A 14,816-nucleotide genomic window follows, 5' to 3' on the forward strand; every position below is an offset into this window, starting at 1 on the left:
ATATATATAAATTTCTACCTCATACTTGGGATCGAACGCTAGCCCCTTCTAATGAAAGGCCAGGTCGAAACCAACTATGCCAGGAGAGGCCATAAAAGGAAATCGGAACCTGACACTACCTAGCTGTCCGAGGATTTACCTAGCGAGACATCAGTCTCTTACCAGCGAGTTTTACCCGATTTCCCCGGCCCACCACGTGACACAATTGATAGTAATTCATTCAATTTACCCCTAATGAGTCAATATGGATAAATATCAACACAACATCATGTTCAAATAGAAATAAATTTCAACCTCATACTTGGGATCGAACGCTAGCCCCTTCTAATGAAAGGCCAGGTCGAAACCAACCATGCCACAAGGGTCTAGCGTTCGATCCCAAGTATGAGGTAGAAATTTATTTCTATTTGAACACGATGTTGTGTTGATATTTATCCATATATATATATATATATATGTATATAGTATCATCATCATCATCATCAAGAAGATCAGCTAGACGTGAAAACCCGCAGCTTCCACTACCTCCTGATACTGTGTGCCCACTCGGTGGAAGAGTGTGTGGATCTAGATTTGGACTAGTTTCTCATTTAAAAACTCATTGAGGTCTTTGAAACAGTAATACTCGATATCGAGTGACACCTATGATGATGATGATGATGATGATGATGATGATATTATATATATATATATATATATATATAAATCATAAAAGTTCAGTGATTACATATATGTATGTATGTATATATATATATATATATATCTATATATATATATATATATATATACGTACATACATACATACTGTACATACATACATATATGTAATCACTGAAAATTTATGATTAGGGTTAAATTCCCGAATTAATTCATTTGTTCATTTCCGTATTCAATAGGATAATTATAACTGGATATTGTATTCTTAATCATTTTCATGTAAATAAGCCAGAATTAATCTAATGTCGCAATTTCGGTAGTTTTTAAACCATAAACCTATTACTCTTTTAACCTCATGGTTTTATATCAATAGAGATATTTGAGTGAAAATCTAGGATCTAAGGCTTCTGAGTTATATTCAAATAAATCACCTAATAATAATTAGTTGCCATGAAGAAATAAAAAAAAAACAGGTGCTTTTGTATTAATGATAATTATTAAAAAGTGTATTGTAATTAAGTAATATAATTCTGGATTAAATAACGATGTATTGTGGAATTAAATGAGACTATCATGACGAATGTGTAAATAGCTCCCACAATAATTAGGAGGAATATTGGTTTTCATGAAATGTTCCAGGAAAAAATATATTACTTTGAAAACGATTCAGAAAAGACGACTAAAGACATATGAACTGTTAGAATTAATACGACATATGCACGCAATTACCTTCGCATACATAACTTTATTACATATACAAAACTAAGTAAACATTAATACCGAGAAATTATAGCATTCTGCTTTTCCAATTATGGTTGTAGCTTAGCTAGTAATAGTAATAATAAAAACAAATGTCCAAATTATATCCTCTACACTTATAGATTAAATGCATTTTCATCAATGCTTTAATGCAAACAATACCACGGTGAAATTTTACAAGATATATTTAAAACAGAAACCCTCTGCACTTATACCTTAAATACATTTTCAGCAAAGGCAAGTTATAATTCCAAAGGATATATTCAAAACATAAACAAGTACTGCCTTTCCAGAGCTCCATATACACAAAAACTATAAAAAAAAAAAAAATTGACAAATGTAAATTCTGCCACTAAACACAAAAGGAGTCTTTTGAGTAAATTAAGCCAACAAAACTCTTTCATCCACAATTGCCGTAGAATAAACAAGGGATATTTCCCCCTTTCATCAACAACTTCCTAGATTCTTATCTAGTAATGAAGCATCAGAGAAATATCATGTTCCCATATAACAGGTTGGAGGGAACTGCATGACAACGTTGCAATATATCTTCCATTTTTAAATCATGGAATTCATGAAATGTCTTTCTTCAATGGAAGTATATATATATACATATATATACATATACATAAATATCTATCTATCTATCTATCTATCTATATATATATATATATATATATACATATACATATATATATACATATATATATATATATATATACTGTATATATATATATATATATATACAGAATATATATACATACAGTATATATATATATATATATATATTTATACATATATACACATACACATATACATATGTATATATATATATATATATATATAGTTATATATATATATAAATATATATATATATATATATATATATATAATGAATAGATAATATCTTATTGGCGTCCAAGAATCGAAGATAGCGTCACCAGAAATTCTGAGATCCAAATATGTTTCAGGTTAACATTTAAGTTATTGGACACCACGAAGATAATATCTTTTCATCATAATATAGTCCAAGACCTATTACCGTTTTATTTATGTTTTGGAGATCTTCATTCTTATTGGGTGTATCTGAATAAAAAAAAGGGGTGTAGAATCCTAAAAATGCAGTCTTAATGACACCAGACTGGACATTCACCATGAAATGCCATGCCTTTTTTATCCATAGGCCTATGCTATTTTTTTCCAAATCAGAAATTTGGAGTAGGAGAAACAAAAATATTAATTTATCAACCATATGACCTGGAACAATAATTTACCACTAAAAATGTTTATTATTATTCGCTCTACTGGATTAAATACAAATGATACAAATAAGTACACAAATGATGTTGGGAGGGGGTTAAAATATCACTAAGAGTGGGAGTGGCTCATGAATTTCGCCTGTCAATGGAAAATGTGAATAAATTCGCGGAAATGGCAGATTTGGTCTTAATTTGACTCTATTTATAAAGAAATGAGATTGATGTATTTATTGTGTACAACTCAGAATTAACAGGTAGTCTTCACACACACACACACACACACACACACACACACAAATGGAAATTGGTGGTAATTTTTCACCATTTCTGGCAACAATAATTACACATCTAATAATATTAAAAACTATTTAATCTCGACATTTTCTTGTCAAAACATTTTTGTTTATTTTTCTTTTTAATTCAGTATGTCTTTTGGAAATGGAATTAGCATAATTACATGCAATTCATGTAAATTGATACATACAAAAAATATCCACTCTAGCTGCTAATTCATTTCTTACACCCGTTCACACACTCGATACTTTGTTCCTAACTCTATCTAATCGAGATACACAAACCTTATTCCTCAGAAACTTCCATTTTAAATACATTCAATTTCTGTCTCTCCGTCACTTTAATTCCCTACAACTCCAATTCATACATCACAAAAGGTACAATCACTTTCTCGTACAGAAATCTCTTTACACTCAATCCTAACCATCTATTCTTTATCACTCCCTTTACTGACCCTATCATTTTACATCGTTAATTCATTCTCTGACGTATATCTGCTTCCACTCCACCAGTTGCAGCAATATCAGACCCCAAATACTTAAACTGGTCTAGTTCCTCAAGGAACTCTCCATTCAACATGACATTCAACCTAGCACAACGCTCCATTCTCGTGCATCTCAGAAATTTACTCTTAACCACTGTAACTCGCAATTTCCTTCTCTCATTCACCCTCCCAAACTCCAACTCTATCACTAATCGTCCCAGCTTCTCCTCCGAGTCTGCAACCAATACAGTATCATCAGCAAAGAACAACTGATTTACATCACACTCATGATCACTCTCGTATATCAGTTTCAATCCTCGATCAAGCACTCGAGCATTCACCTCTCTCACATCTCCATCAACAAAAAAATTGACATCCATGACGACATTACATATCCCTGTCTCAGCCACACTCTCACTGGAAACCACTCGCTCACTTCATTCCCTATCCTAACACATGCTTTACTGCCTAAGTAGAAACTCTTCACTATTTGCAACGGCTTTCCACTAATTAATTCCATAAAACCTCATCACATTCCACATCGCTTCCCTTATCAACTCTTATCATAAGCTTTCTCCAGATCCATAAACGCAACATACACCTCCTTGCTTTTTGCTAAATAGCCTACTTCTGGCATATCTGCCTACCTATAAAATTCTGATACATACAACCGCTACCTCTTCTAAACCAACCCTGTACTTCTAAGATTGCATCCTCTGCTTTATCCCTAATCATATTAATTAGCATTACCATACACTTTTCCAATTACAACACTCATGCACAGCTCCCTACCATTGTATCGCGGAACAAGGCATGCTCACACACCCAGTCCACTGGTACCATTGACAACATAAAACTTATATCAAATAATATCACCAACCATTCAAGTAAAGTCACACCCCCTTCCTATAACATCTCAGCCCTCACACCATCCAAAATATATCCTCTAACATAATAGCATAAATATATTTTCATGAATCTTTTATACAAAGAGTTTGTATTAGTGTCGCCATTTTCCTTTGAAAAAAAAAAAAACATGAAAACTATACCTCTCCCTCTTGCGAATAAATATTGAAAAAAGATTATATTTAAAGTCATGTAATTTGTCAAATCTACTTTGAAAATGTATTACCTTTTCTTCTTAATTTTTTTTTCTTTTTTCTTTTGTCATTCGATCGCATGAACATAAGTAATTTTTTTGGTCTGAATTATAAACCTAAAAAGAGCAGATGTATGATTTATTCCATCTCACTGTATTCTTATAGATGGCACGCTTTCTTTTTTTCTGGAAGAGTAATACATGTAGGAAATATTTTCATCTGAATACCTATTTCATTAATAAATCAATTCTAAAAGGATAAAAATGAACATTAATTATTCATTAATAGAAAACGGGTATTTATTCCTGGCTTTTTATGTGAACTACATTCTACTTCACTTACTCCACAATAATTGTTTAAATTTAAATTTACATAATCCCTATTTTCTGTCCTATTAGAAAGATATATAATTCTTGTTTAATTATAATGATTAAATTCGAATCAAAATGATATTATTTTGAGTAAAATGATTAAAACAGAGCTTTGAAGCAGTTATGAAAATAAGATAGAGTATTTTTGAGGTGAAAATATATGTTAATGTTTGCAGCTAATGGTAGATATTCCTCACTGACCGTAAAGGGGAAATTTCCTTTATTATTGCGAGAGTAATTTGATTGTTTTTATTTTTTTTTTAATGATTATGATTAGATCGTTACTTTACTGACCAAAAATTGTCTTAAAAATAGACCCAAACATATTTTCATAACTGGGATATTCTACTATATGGTTTTTATACTTTCACTGAAATAAATAATCAATATTTAGTCATATATTCGTTAGGGAAATAACTTCAATATAGTGTCATCTTTTATATCACTCGATCTACAAAATTACGTAAGATATTTAGATATTGATCGAAATAACACATTTATTAGCGCCAGAATATAAAATCTCTAAGCCAAAAAAGAAAAAATACATCGCAGAAATAATGATTTCCAGAAATGATAAATGTAAGAAATAATTAATTTATGTTTGACAGAAAAAGAAATTATTGACACCTGTCACTAAAATGCTAAAAATGCAATTTCAACATATATACAGGTATATATATATATATATATATATATACACATATATATATATATATATATATATACATATATATATATATATATATATATACAGGTATATATATATTTATATATACAGGTATATATATATATATATATATACCAATACATCTATACCTGTATATATATATAAATACATATATATACACATATTTAAACACACACATATATATATATATATATATACATATATATATATATATATATGTGTGTGTGTGTGTGTGTGTGTGTGTATGTCTGTATATCTGAAAGTACGTCCTCCTCTTATAGAGGAGACTCGTGCTCGTACACACTTTGTTCAAAGCAATTTAAAAAGATACAGATCAAATAGCATAAAAAAACATTATCGGAAATTCTCCGTGAAAAATATTGTTCTCAAACATATTTCAGTAAATTCAAGCGACCGAGATTTTTACCTCACTTTGTTGTTATCTTTTGCTGGTTGGTGACCGTAATATCATCCTTTACGTCAATATATTGGGTTTTAAAACGGCAAATGTCTGGCAACATTTATTCCATGATTTTTACTTTTTCTTTTATTTACGGCCAATTTTGACACTTTGGGTATCTGATCCTAAATTTGCAAAATCCTCGATTCAACGGCAAGTATCTTTAAGTTTAATGCATTATAACATCTATTCTTTTTATATCGTTATATGTTACTACAGCAAAGATATCCTACGTCATCATATATGTCTAAAGTCACATAAAGTCAAAAGTGGCAGTTATAAAATAGCCTTCTCCTATTTTATTAAAACTCACCTTATCTTGGACTTTTACATATAACTTTAACGCTGGATTTTGTATGTGCACATAAACAGACATACACGTAAACATACTTATTTGAATACTCGAGAAATGTGACACTATTCATAATTGTTTACAGCAGAGGGAATTTGACATGCTTTAAATTCTTATTATTATTATTATTATTATTATTATTATTATTATTATTATTATTATTATTATTATTATTATTATTATTACTTGCTAAGCTACAACCCTAGTTGGAAAAGCAGGATGCTATAAGCCCAGGGGCTCCAACAGGGAAAATAGCCAAGTGAGGAAAAGAAATTAAGAAAAAAAAAATATTTTAAGAACAGTAAAAATATTTAATTAAATATATCCTATTTAAACTATCAAAACTTCAACAAAACATGAGGAAAAGAAATAATATAGAATATAGTGCCCGAGTGTACCCTCATGCAAGAGAACTCTAACCCAAGACAGTGAAAGACCATGGTACAGAGGCTGTGGCATTTCCCAAGACTAGAGCACCACTAGGAATAGGTAGCGAGAGAGAGAGAGAGAGAGAGAGAGAGAGAGAGAGAGAGAGAGAGAAGAAAACCTATTTCAATCTCCTGCCATTGTTAATCAAGTTTCCCATCCATTATCCAATTACTGAGACCCGGGTCCGAATGTCAAACTGACTTCCTATTAATAGTCCGTTCGGACGGTTCCTTCTGCAGTCCGGCACCCTTTAAGACCTTCTTGAAATTCTCAGCTGGGCTAAAACTGGCCTTTCTCAATCATTTTGGGATTTTAAGGTTTGGACCACTATGAAAGAGAGAGAGAGAGAGAGAGAGAGAGAGAGAGAGAGAGAGAGAGAGAGAGAGAGAAAGAGAGAGAAAGCAGGTTGAAATCTTTGAATCATTTGATTTTTCAAATTTCTTAAATTTGAAAATTTCCATTATAGCGTATGGAGAATTTAATTTTCATTTAATGAAATGAAATATTAAATTTTCCTTGTTTCCTTTCCTAGCTGGGCTATTTTCCCTGCCCTTATAGCATACTGCTTTTCCAACTATGATTGTAACTTAGTAAGTAATAATAATAATAATAATAATAATAATAATAATAATAATAATAATAATTTTTCTTCACATGACTCGCAATGGAATTCGAGTCAGAATGGGATCTATAAATAAAACTGAATAAAAACTATTTGTTTTCTATAAGAAATGACAAGGGTAGCCTATTTATAATTAATTCCAGAGTAGCAATAAAAAAGTAGAAAACAATTAAAATGTCGTTAAATGTGAGTGAAACTTAAATTTATCCCATAAACAATTAGATGTTAACTACTTGTAATTGATTTTTTTTCTATGCCATCATCGCTTATCGTTTATTATTCTGCATGGTTTCTGATCTGGTACATAATTTGCAATTCTCAATATAAATATATTCAGATATCTTAGTACTACTAACTACATTGTATATGTTCAACTGTATACGTTTGGGAAAGAAAAAAAAACAAACATTAATACACCTTACCCCTATATGAAAAAAATAAAAAATCTCAAATAACTTAAATTATCAAATGGCGCTTATACGTGCATCCGCGAAGGAGTGTGTTCCTAGATGAACGGATATATACGATCGTCCCCAAATATCAGCCATTCTTTAACATCTAGACGAGAGAAGTATACTAGCTCCGACCACCTGCCGTAAAATTATGCCAGTCTGTGAACACAGATAAGGTTTAGGCTTGTACCGCAACTTTTTCTCACCGTCTTTTTCTTTCTTTTTTCCCACGAGGGAAAAAGAACAATTTGGGGGATTTTCCTTGGCTTTCATGGGTGTTATTTGGTATGTGTTTTCTATTTTATATTTTTTCGTAGATGGCGGTTAAGTCGTGATATGGCTGTATGTAGAGATATGACTGGAAAATGAATTATTTTAGAGGCATGTAGGTTTTTACGAACGCGCACAAAGGCATAGACTTAAGAATATATATATATATATATATATATATATATATATATATATATATATATATATATATATATATATATATATATATATATATATATATATATATGTGTGTGTGTGTGTGTGTGTGCGTGTGTATGTGTGTGTGCACGGTTTATATACACATATACAGTATAATTATGTACACACACATACACACACACATATATATATATATATATATATATATATATATATATATATATATATATACATATATATATATATATATATATATATATATATATATATATATATATATATATATATATGTATATATATATGTGTGTGTGTGTGTGTGTATGTATACAAGAATGCATTCATACAAATGTATATCAGTCAATATATGAAATCAATAACCCAAGATATGCCAAGGTTAAAAAGATGAAACCAGTCATACAACCTTTTCAGAATTGAGAAAAAAAGTACAAAAACGACCAAAAACAAAAGTCAAGAGAAAATGAGTTACAAGACTAAAGAGAATTAGCTCTGTGCAATTCTGCTCACGTCATGAACTTTATTAGAGCGGGAAAGCATTATTGCCACAGTCCGTAGCTCCCAACAATACAAGAGAGGTAACTGAATTTTAAAGAGCCTCAAACAACATCTGAATATATTGCAGAGGAAAATATCTGCCGGAAAATAAACAGTCGCAAGGGAACAGACACACACACTCTCTCTCTCTCTCTCTCTCTCTCTCTCTCTCTCTCTCTCTCTCTCTCTCTCTCTTTTATATGCTATGTTTTAGTATCCTACTCCATGTTTATATGCATAATAAACAAAACTACAAACATTCTTGGCTCTCTCTCTCTCTCTCTCTCTCTCTCTCTCTCTCTCTCTCTCTCTCTCTCTCTCTCTCTTAGGTACTGCTTTTTTACATCTAATTTTACTGTGTGTAAAAGTACATAATCATAATGATCAAAGCTACTAACATTCATGGCTCTCTCTCTCTCTCTCTCTCTCTCTCTCTCTCTCTCTCTCTCTCTCTCTCTCTCTCTCTCTCTCTCTTTGGTACTGCTTTTTTTACATCTAACCTTACTGTGTGTAAAAGTACATAATCATAATGATCAAAGCTACTAACATTCATGGCTCTCTCTCTCTCTCTCTCTCTCTCTCTCTCTCTCTCTCTCTCTCTCTCTCTCTCTCTCTCTCTCTTTGGTACTGCTTTTTTTACATCTAACTTTACTGTGTGTAAAAGTACATAATCATAATGATCAAAGCTACTAACATTCATGGCTCTCTCTCTCTCTCTCTCTCTCTCTCTCTCTCTCTCTCTCTCTCTCTCTCTCTCTCTCTCTCTCTCTCTCTCAATGTGCTTTTCTTTGTATCTTACCACACAATGTGTGAAAGGATCAAGGTTACAGACATTATTGACTATATATATACATACATATATATACAGCTAGATAGATAGATAGATAAATCATATTTAAGATTAAGGTTCTATATCGTACGCAAATGAATGATATCTGAATGTATGTGATACGGGGTTTCCTATACGAGCTTCTTAGTGTGAATAAGATCCCTTGTATTTCATACAGTGAACTATTCGCCAGATTTTATGACCCACCAAAGCCAGGATGCCAGATAACTCCTCTTGAGTAGTACCAGAGCCTCTGTATCAATGTCTTGGGTTAGAGTTGTCTTCTTGAAGGTGCACTCGGGCACACTATTCTATATAATTTCTCTTCCTCTTGTTTTGTTAAAGTTTTTACTTTATATAGGAGATATTTATTTTTATGTTGTTATTGTTCTTAAAATGATTTATATTTCTCGTTTCCTTTCCTCACTGGGCTATTTTCCCTGCTGGAGTCCCTGAGCTTATAGAATCCTTATTTTCCAACTAGGGCTGTAGCTTAGCAAGTAATAATAATAATAATAATAATAATAATAATAATAATAATATTAATAATAATCAACTACTATCGTCGTCCTGAATGGGATATTGAAATCGCAATGGTTAAAAACAACGCAAATAAGAACACGGTTTTACACATATGGAAATACCAAAAAATCAAATGTCTTTTTTCTCTCCCTGTAGATTCCTTTGTGTGTCTTTTATGTAATAATATTGGGGGTGGGGGGTGGCATTCCAGTAACTTTATTTGTAATAATTTTCCAGAACTTATTCATGTATGAGTAATGCTACGTTTTATTTTTCGGGTTAACTCACGTTATTAATTTGAGAGAGAGAGAGAGAGAGAGAGAGAGAGAGAGAGAGAGAGTAAATTGAACACATTCACTCGGTCCACCTAGAAAACATCCCTCTTATTACACAAAAGTTCTCTTCCATGTCGTCGTGATTGTTACGGGTTATATATATATATATATATATATATATATATATATATATATATATATATATATATATATATATATATATATATATATATATATATGTGTGTGTGTGTGTGTGTGTGTGTGTGTGTGTGTTTGTGTGTTTGTATTTGATTATTATTCTGACATTTAGGGTTTTAAGGGCATCTTTCACGTTCAAATTTCTTAGTTCAGTAATAACTAAATAAAATAAAAATTATATGTATGTGTATATATATACACACACATATATATATATATATATATATATATATATATATATATATATATATATATATATATATATATATATATATATATATATATATATATATATATATACTTAATTGAATCTTTTAACCTATAATGGACAAAGAAACGGCTTTACTGACATTCATACAATTACTAAGGAAGTGATAATGCTCGAAGGTTTAGATTTTAACTTATTCCCCCTCTGGAACGCCCTTATTAACAAACAAATTCGCAGGTGGATGACGCAACACAGTCAGTCGTTGGCGAAGACAGAAATGTGACCATTTTCTTTTCCGTCATTCGATTTATCTATGTTGATTATGCTGATTATCAGAACGTCAAATTACACCATAGTCATGCAACATTTTGGCATATAACTATAACTCCTTAAATTATTTGAATCTGTAATGAATAATGATATTCTCCATTCAAGGAAATCCATTTGGCAGCGCTGTACCAAACTCGTCCCACCAACCTTAACTATGCTGAAGATTGTTACCTTGGTCACTTGTATAGGAACATAACTTAATATCCATGTGTTCTGATGGAGAAGGGAAATACTAAAAACTTTTATTAGTTAACTCAGGTTGCTTACGTTAGCATATGTAAAATTCACATCATTTTCTGATAAAAAATATTCATTTTTAATAAGGAAACGATCGTTGGATAATTTACCAACTACCAATTCTCTAGCCTATACCTTCCTAGTACACTTTTTTGGCTCACGTGGTCGTCAAATAATAGAGTATATTAGCTAGGACAAGGTGCCTCCGATGCCATCTATTGTCGCTAAAGTAAAACTTGTTACGATGTCAAGGAGGGGGGTGGAGGAGTTATGCCTTTCGGAATGTAACAATATTGTTATTCTACTTGGGTTTTACTGACAATACATGTCATACCATGAAACATGTTAATTATATTTTGGTTTCATAAAAAGGTAATTAAAAATTAGATCAAATAACTGAGTAATTACTTGATTGTCTCACATATTTCAGTAAATGTGGCATCTAGCGACCCCCTTCACCCCCAAATGTAATTGAACTAACGATTGTTTGCTAAGGAAATATTTCTGTGACATTTATTGTGAAATTTGTAATTTTCTAAGAATTAAGATGTGGCCAGACAAAAGGAACATCAAGTTCACGTTCGCCTGTCTTGTAGCAATTTTGTAAAAAAGTAGCAACAGAAATAAAGTAATAAAAATCATAATGAGTGGATGATGGGGATAATTAGTGATTTGGTTTTCTACTGCTAAGGCCATCTATTGGACATGAAAAGAAACATTGTGTAGAACTCATTAATCCTTGCCTTCTGGAACCTTCCATGACGTCATTTAGGTTTAAAATAGCCAAAAGTAGCTTAATTAATTAGAACTTAATTTAATTTATACCTCCCAAACATATTTCTACATAAGTATCAATCTATCACCCGTTTCTAATTTGATAAAATCATTTACATGAATGGAACAAGGGACGTGTGCTTCCATCTCTTGACAAAAAGTAGAAACACTCAGATTCTATCAAAATTTGGAGAAGTATGTGATTACTATGACATACTTTCATGGTAGATTTTCATAAGCGATTCATCAAAGAATCATGATTCCAATAATATTCTTTTCCTTTGAATTTATAGGCTATAAGTTACAGTAATCATATGTAAATTATATTTAGTATTTATTACAAAATATATAGAGTAGATTTCAGTATTCTAAAAGCATAGTTGGAACTCAGCCATAGAATAAAAAATCCGAAAGTTAACCAAAGTATGTCTATGCCCACAAAAAATACGTAGTTGTCTAACCATTAGCCTTGTTACATGTACAAGGGACGTGAGAGCGTTTTTTTTACGGGTGGGGGTGGGGGGGGGGGGGGGCCGCTAAGTTTGAAAAGGCACTGACGATGGGGTGTCTGCGGGGCCTCCCAAAAAAATTCTTGTACGAGGAAACATTCTGAGATGCGATTTTCTGGCATCTGGCAGCAGATTGTAGCATTAGGAAAATCTATTTTTTTTTCTTTTTTGGACGATTTTTATGTGAATAATTACAATTTGTACACAATGACTATAATGAAATACCGGTAGGCCTACTTGATGAATTTACCGAACACAAGCTAACAATGTTGAGTCTTAGCTATAAATACATTGCCAATGTCAATGAAGTTAGGCCTCTCAGTTTTCTATGCCGACTATGTTTTAACTTATGATTTATTCTATATATCATTTAATTTTCCGTTCCAATTTTATCTTGAAAATTTTCACGGGTTTTATCTTTAATTTCGTGTAATTGATAGTTTACATATGACAAATATCTAATATTTCAATTGATAATTATGTTACTTGTCTGGTTTTAAACTATTGTGATAAGGTACCCCAAAGACTTGATAATACTACATTGGCCATAAAAAAAATGCCTTTTTATTTGCAAAACTACATATTTATATATATATAATATATATATATATATATATATATATATATATATATATATATATATATATATATATATATATATATATATATGTGTGTGTGTTTGTATATATATATATATATATATATATATATATATATATATATATATATATATATATATATATATATGCGTGTGTGTGTGTGTGTGTGTGTGTGTGTGTGTGTGTGTGTGTAGGGACTAGAATAGACCACATTTAGAAGCAACCTCCAACGTACATGTCAGGACCCTGTCTAGGGAAGAATCATTTTGCTATATTACAAGAGGAGTTTAAAAAAATAAATTTGGATACGATACGATTGAGCGGAATTAGAAGAACTGGCGAATCTTATAAAGAGGCCATGAAATTATTATTATTATTATTATTATTATTACTTGCTAAGCTACAACCCTGGTTGGAAAAGCGGGAGGCTTTAAGCCCAGGGGCTCCAAGGAAAATATTTCAGTGAGGAAAGGGAACAAGGAAAAATTAAGTATTTTAAGAAGAGCAACAATATTAAAATAAATATCACTTTATAAACTATAAAAACTTTACCAAAAAAAGAGAAAGAGAAATAAGATATAAGATAGAACAGTGTGCCCGAGTGTACCCTCAAGCAAGAAAACTCTAACCCAAGACAGTGGAAGACCATGGTACAGAGGCTATGGCACTACCCAAGATTAGAGAACAATGGTTTGATTTTGGAGTGTCCTTCTCCTAGAATAGCTGCTTACCATAGCTAAAGAGTCTCTTCTACCATTAACAAGAGGAAACTGAACAATTACAGTGCAGTAAGAAGAATTGTTTGGTAATATCAGTGTTGTCAGGTGTGTGAGAACAGAGGTGAATATGTAAAGAATAGGCCAGACTATTCGGTGTGTGAGTGTATAGGCAAAAGGAAAATGAACCCTAACCAGAGAGAAGGATCCAATGTAGTACTGCCTGGCCAGTCAAAATACCCCATAACTTTCTAGTGGTAGTATCTCAACGGGTGGCTGGTGCCCTGGCCAACAAAGAAAATGGTGTGGGTTTTTTTGCTAATAAAAATTGTGCAGATAACAGAAGAATTTTGTTGTATCAGTGATAGAATTTCAGGATTAATAATCAAAATAAATAAAAAGTATTAAAGGAAAATTATTCAAACGTATACACCAACAACAGAGGGAAAAAGAAACTTCTTAAAGAAGATCTGGAGATATCTTGAAAAAACATAAGACTCTATTTGCATTTTGTTTTGGGTGATTTAAATGGTAAAGTAGGTCAAAAGAAGTGAGTAGAATAAGCTGTAAGCAAATTTGGAATAGGCACAAGGAATGGCAGAGGAGACATGCTTGTAGAATTTGCTAAATATATATATATATATATATATATATATATATATATATATATATATATATATATATATATATATATATATATATATATATATA

At 31.3% G+C, this 14,816-nt stretch overlaps 1 protein-coding gene across 1 annotated transcript; it reads right to left on the minus strand.

Annotated features, from left to right (window-relative positions):
- Positions 1-3,440: 3,440 nt before the first annotated feature.
- On the minus strand, positions 3,441-3,833 carry LOC137649207 (uncharacterized). Its single transcript, XM_068382195.1, has one exon. The coding sequence runs from the start codon at positions 3,831-3,833 to the stop codon at positions 3,441-3,443; it is 393 nt and encodes a 130-aa protein (XP_068238296.1).
- Positions 3,834-14,816: the final 10,983 nt, after the last annotated feature.

The sequence above is a fragment of the Palaemon carinicauda genome, chromosome 11 (assembly GCF_036898095.1).
Source record: "Palaemon carinicauda isolate YSFRI2023 chromosome 11, ASM3689809v2, whole genome shotgun sequence".
NCBI lineage: Eukaryota > Metazoa > Arthropoda > Malacostraca > Decapoda > Palaemonidae > Palaemon > Palaemon carinicauda.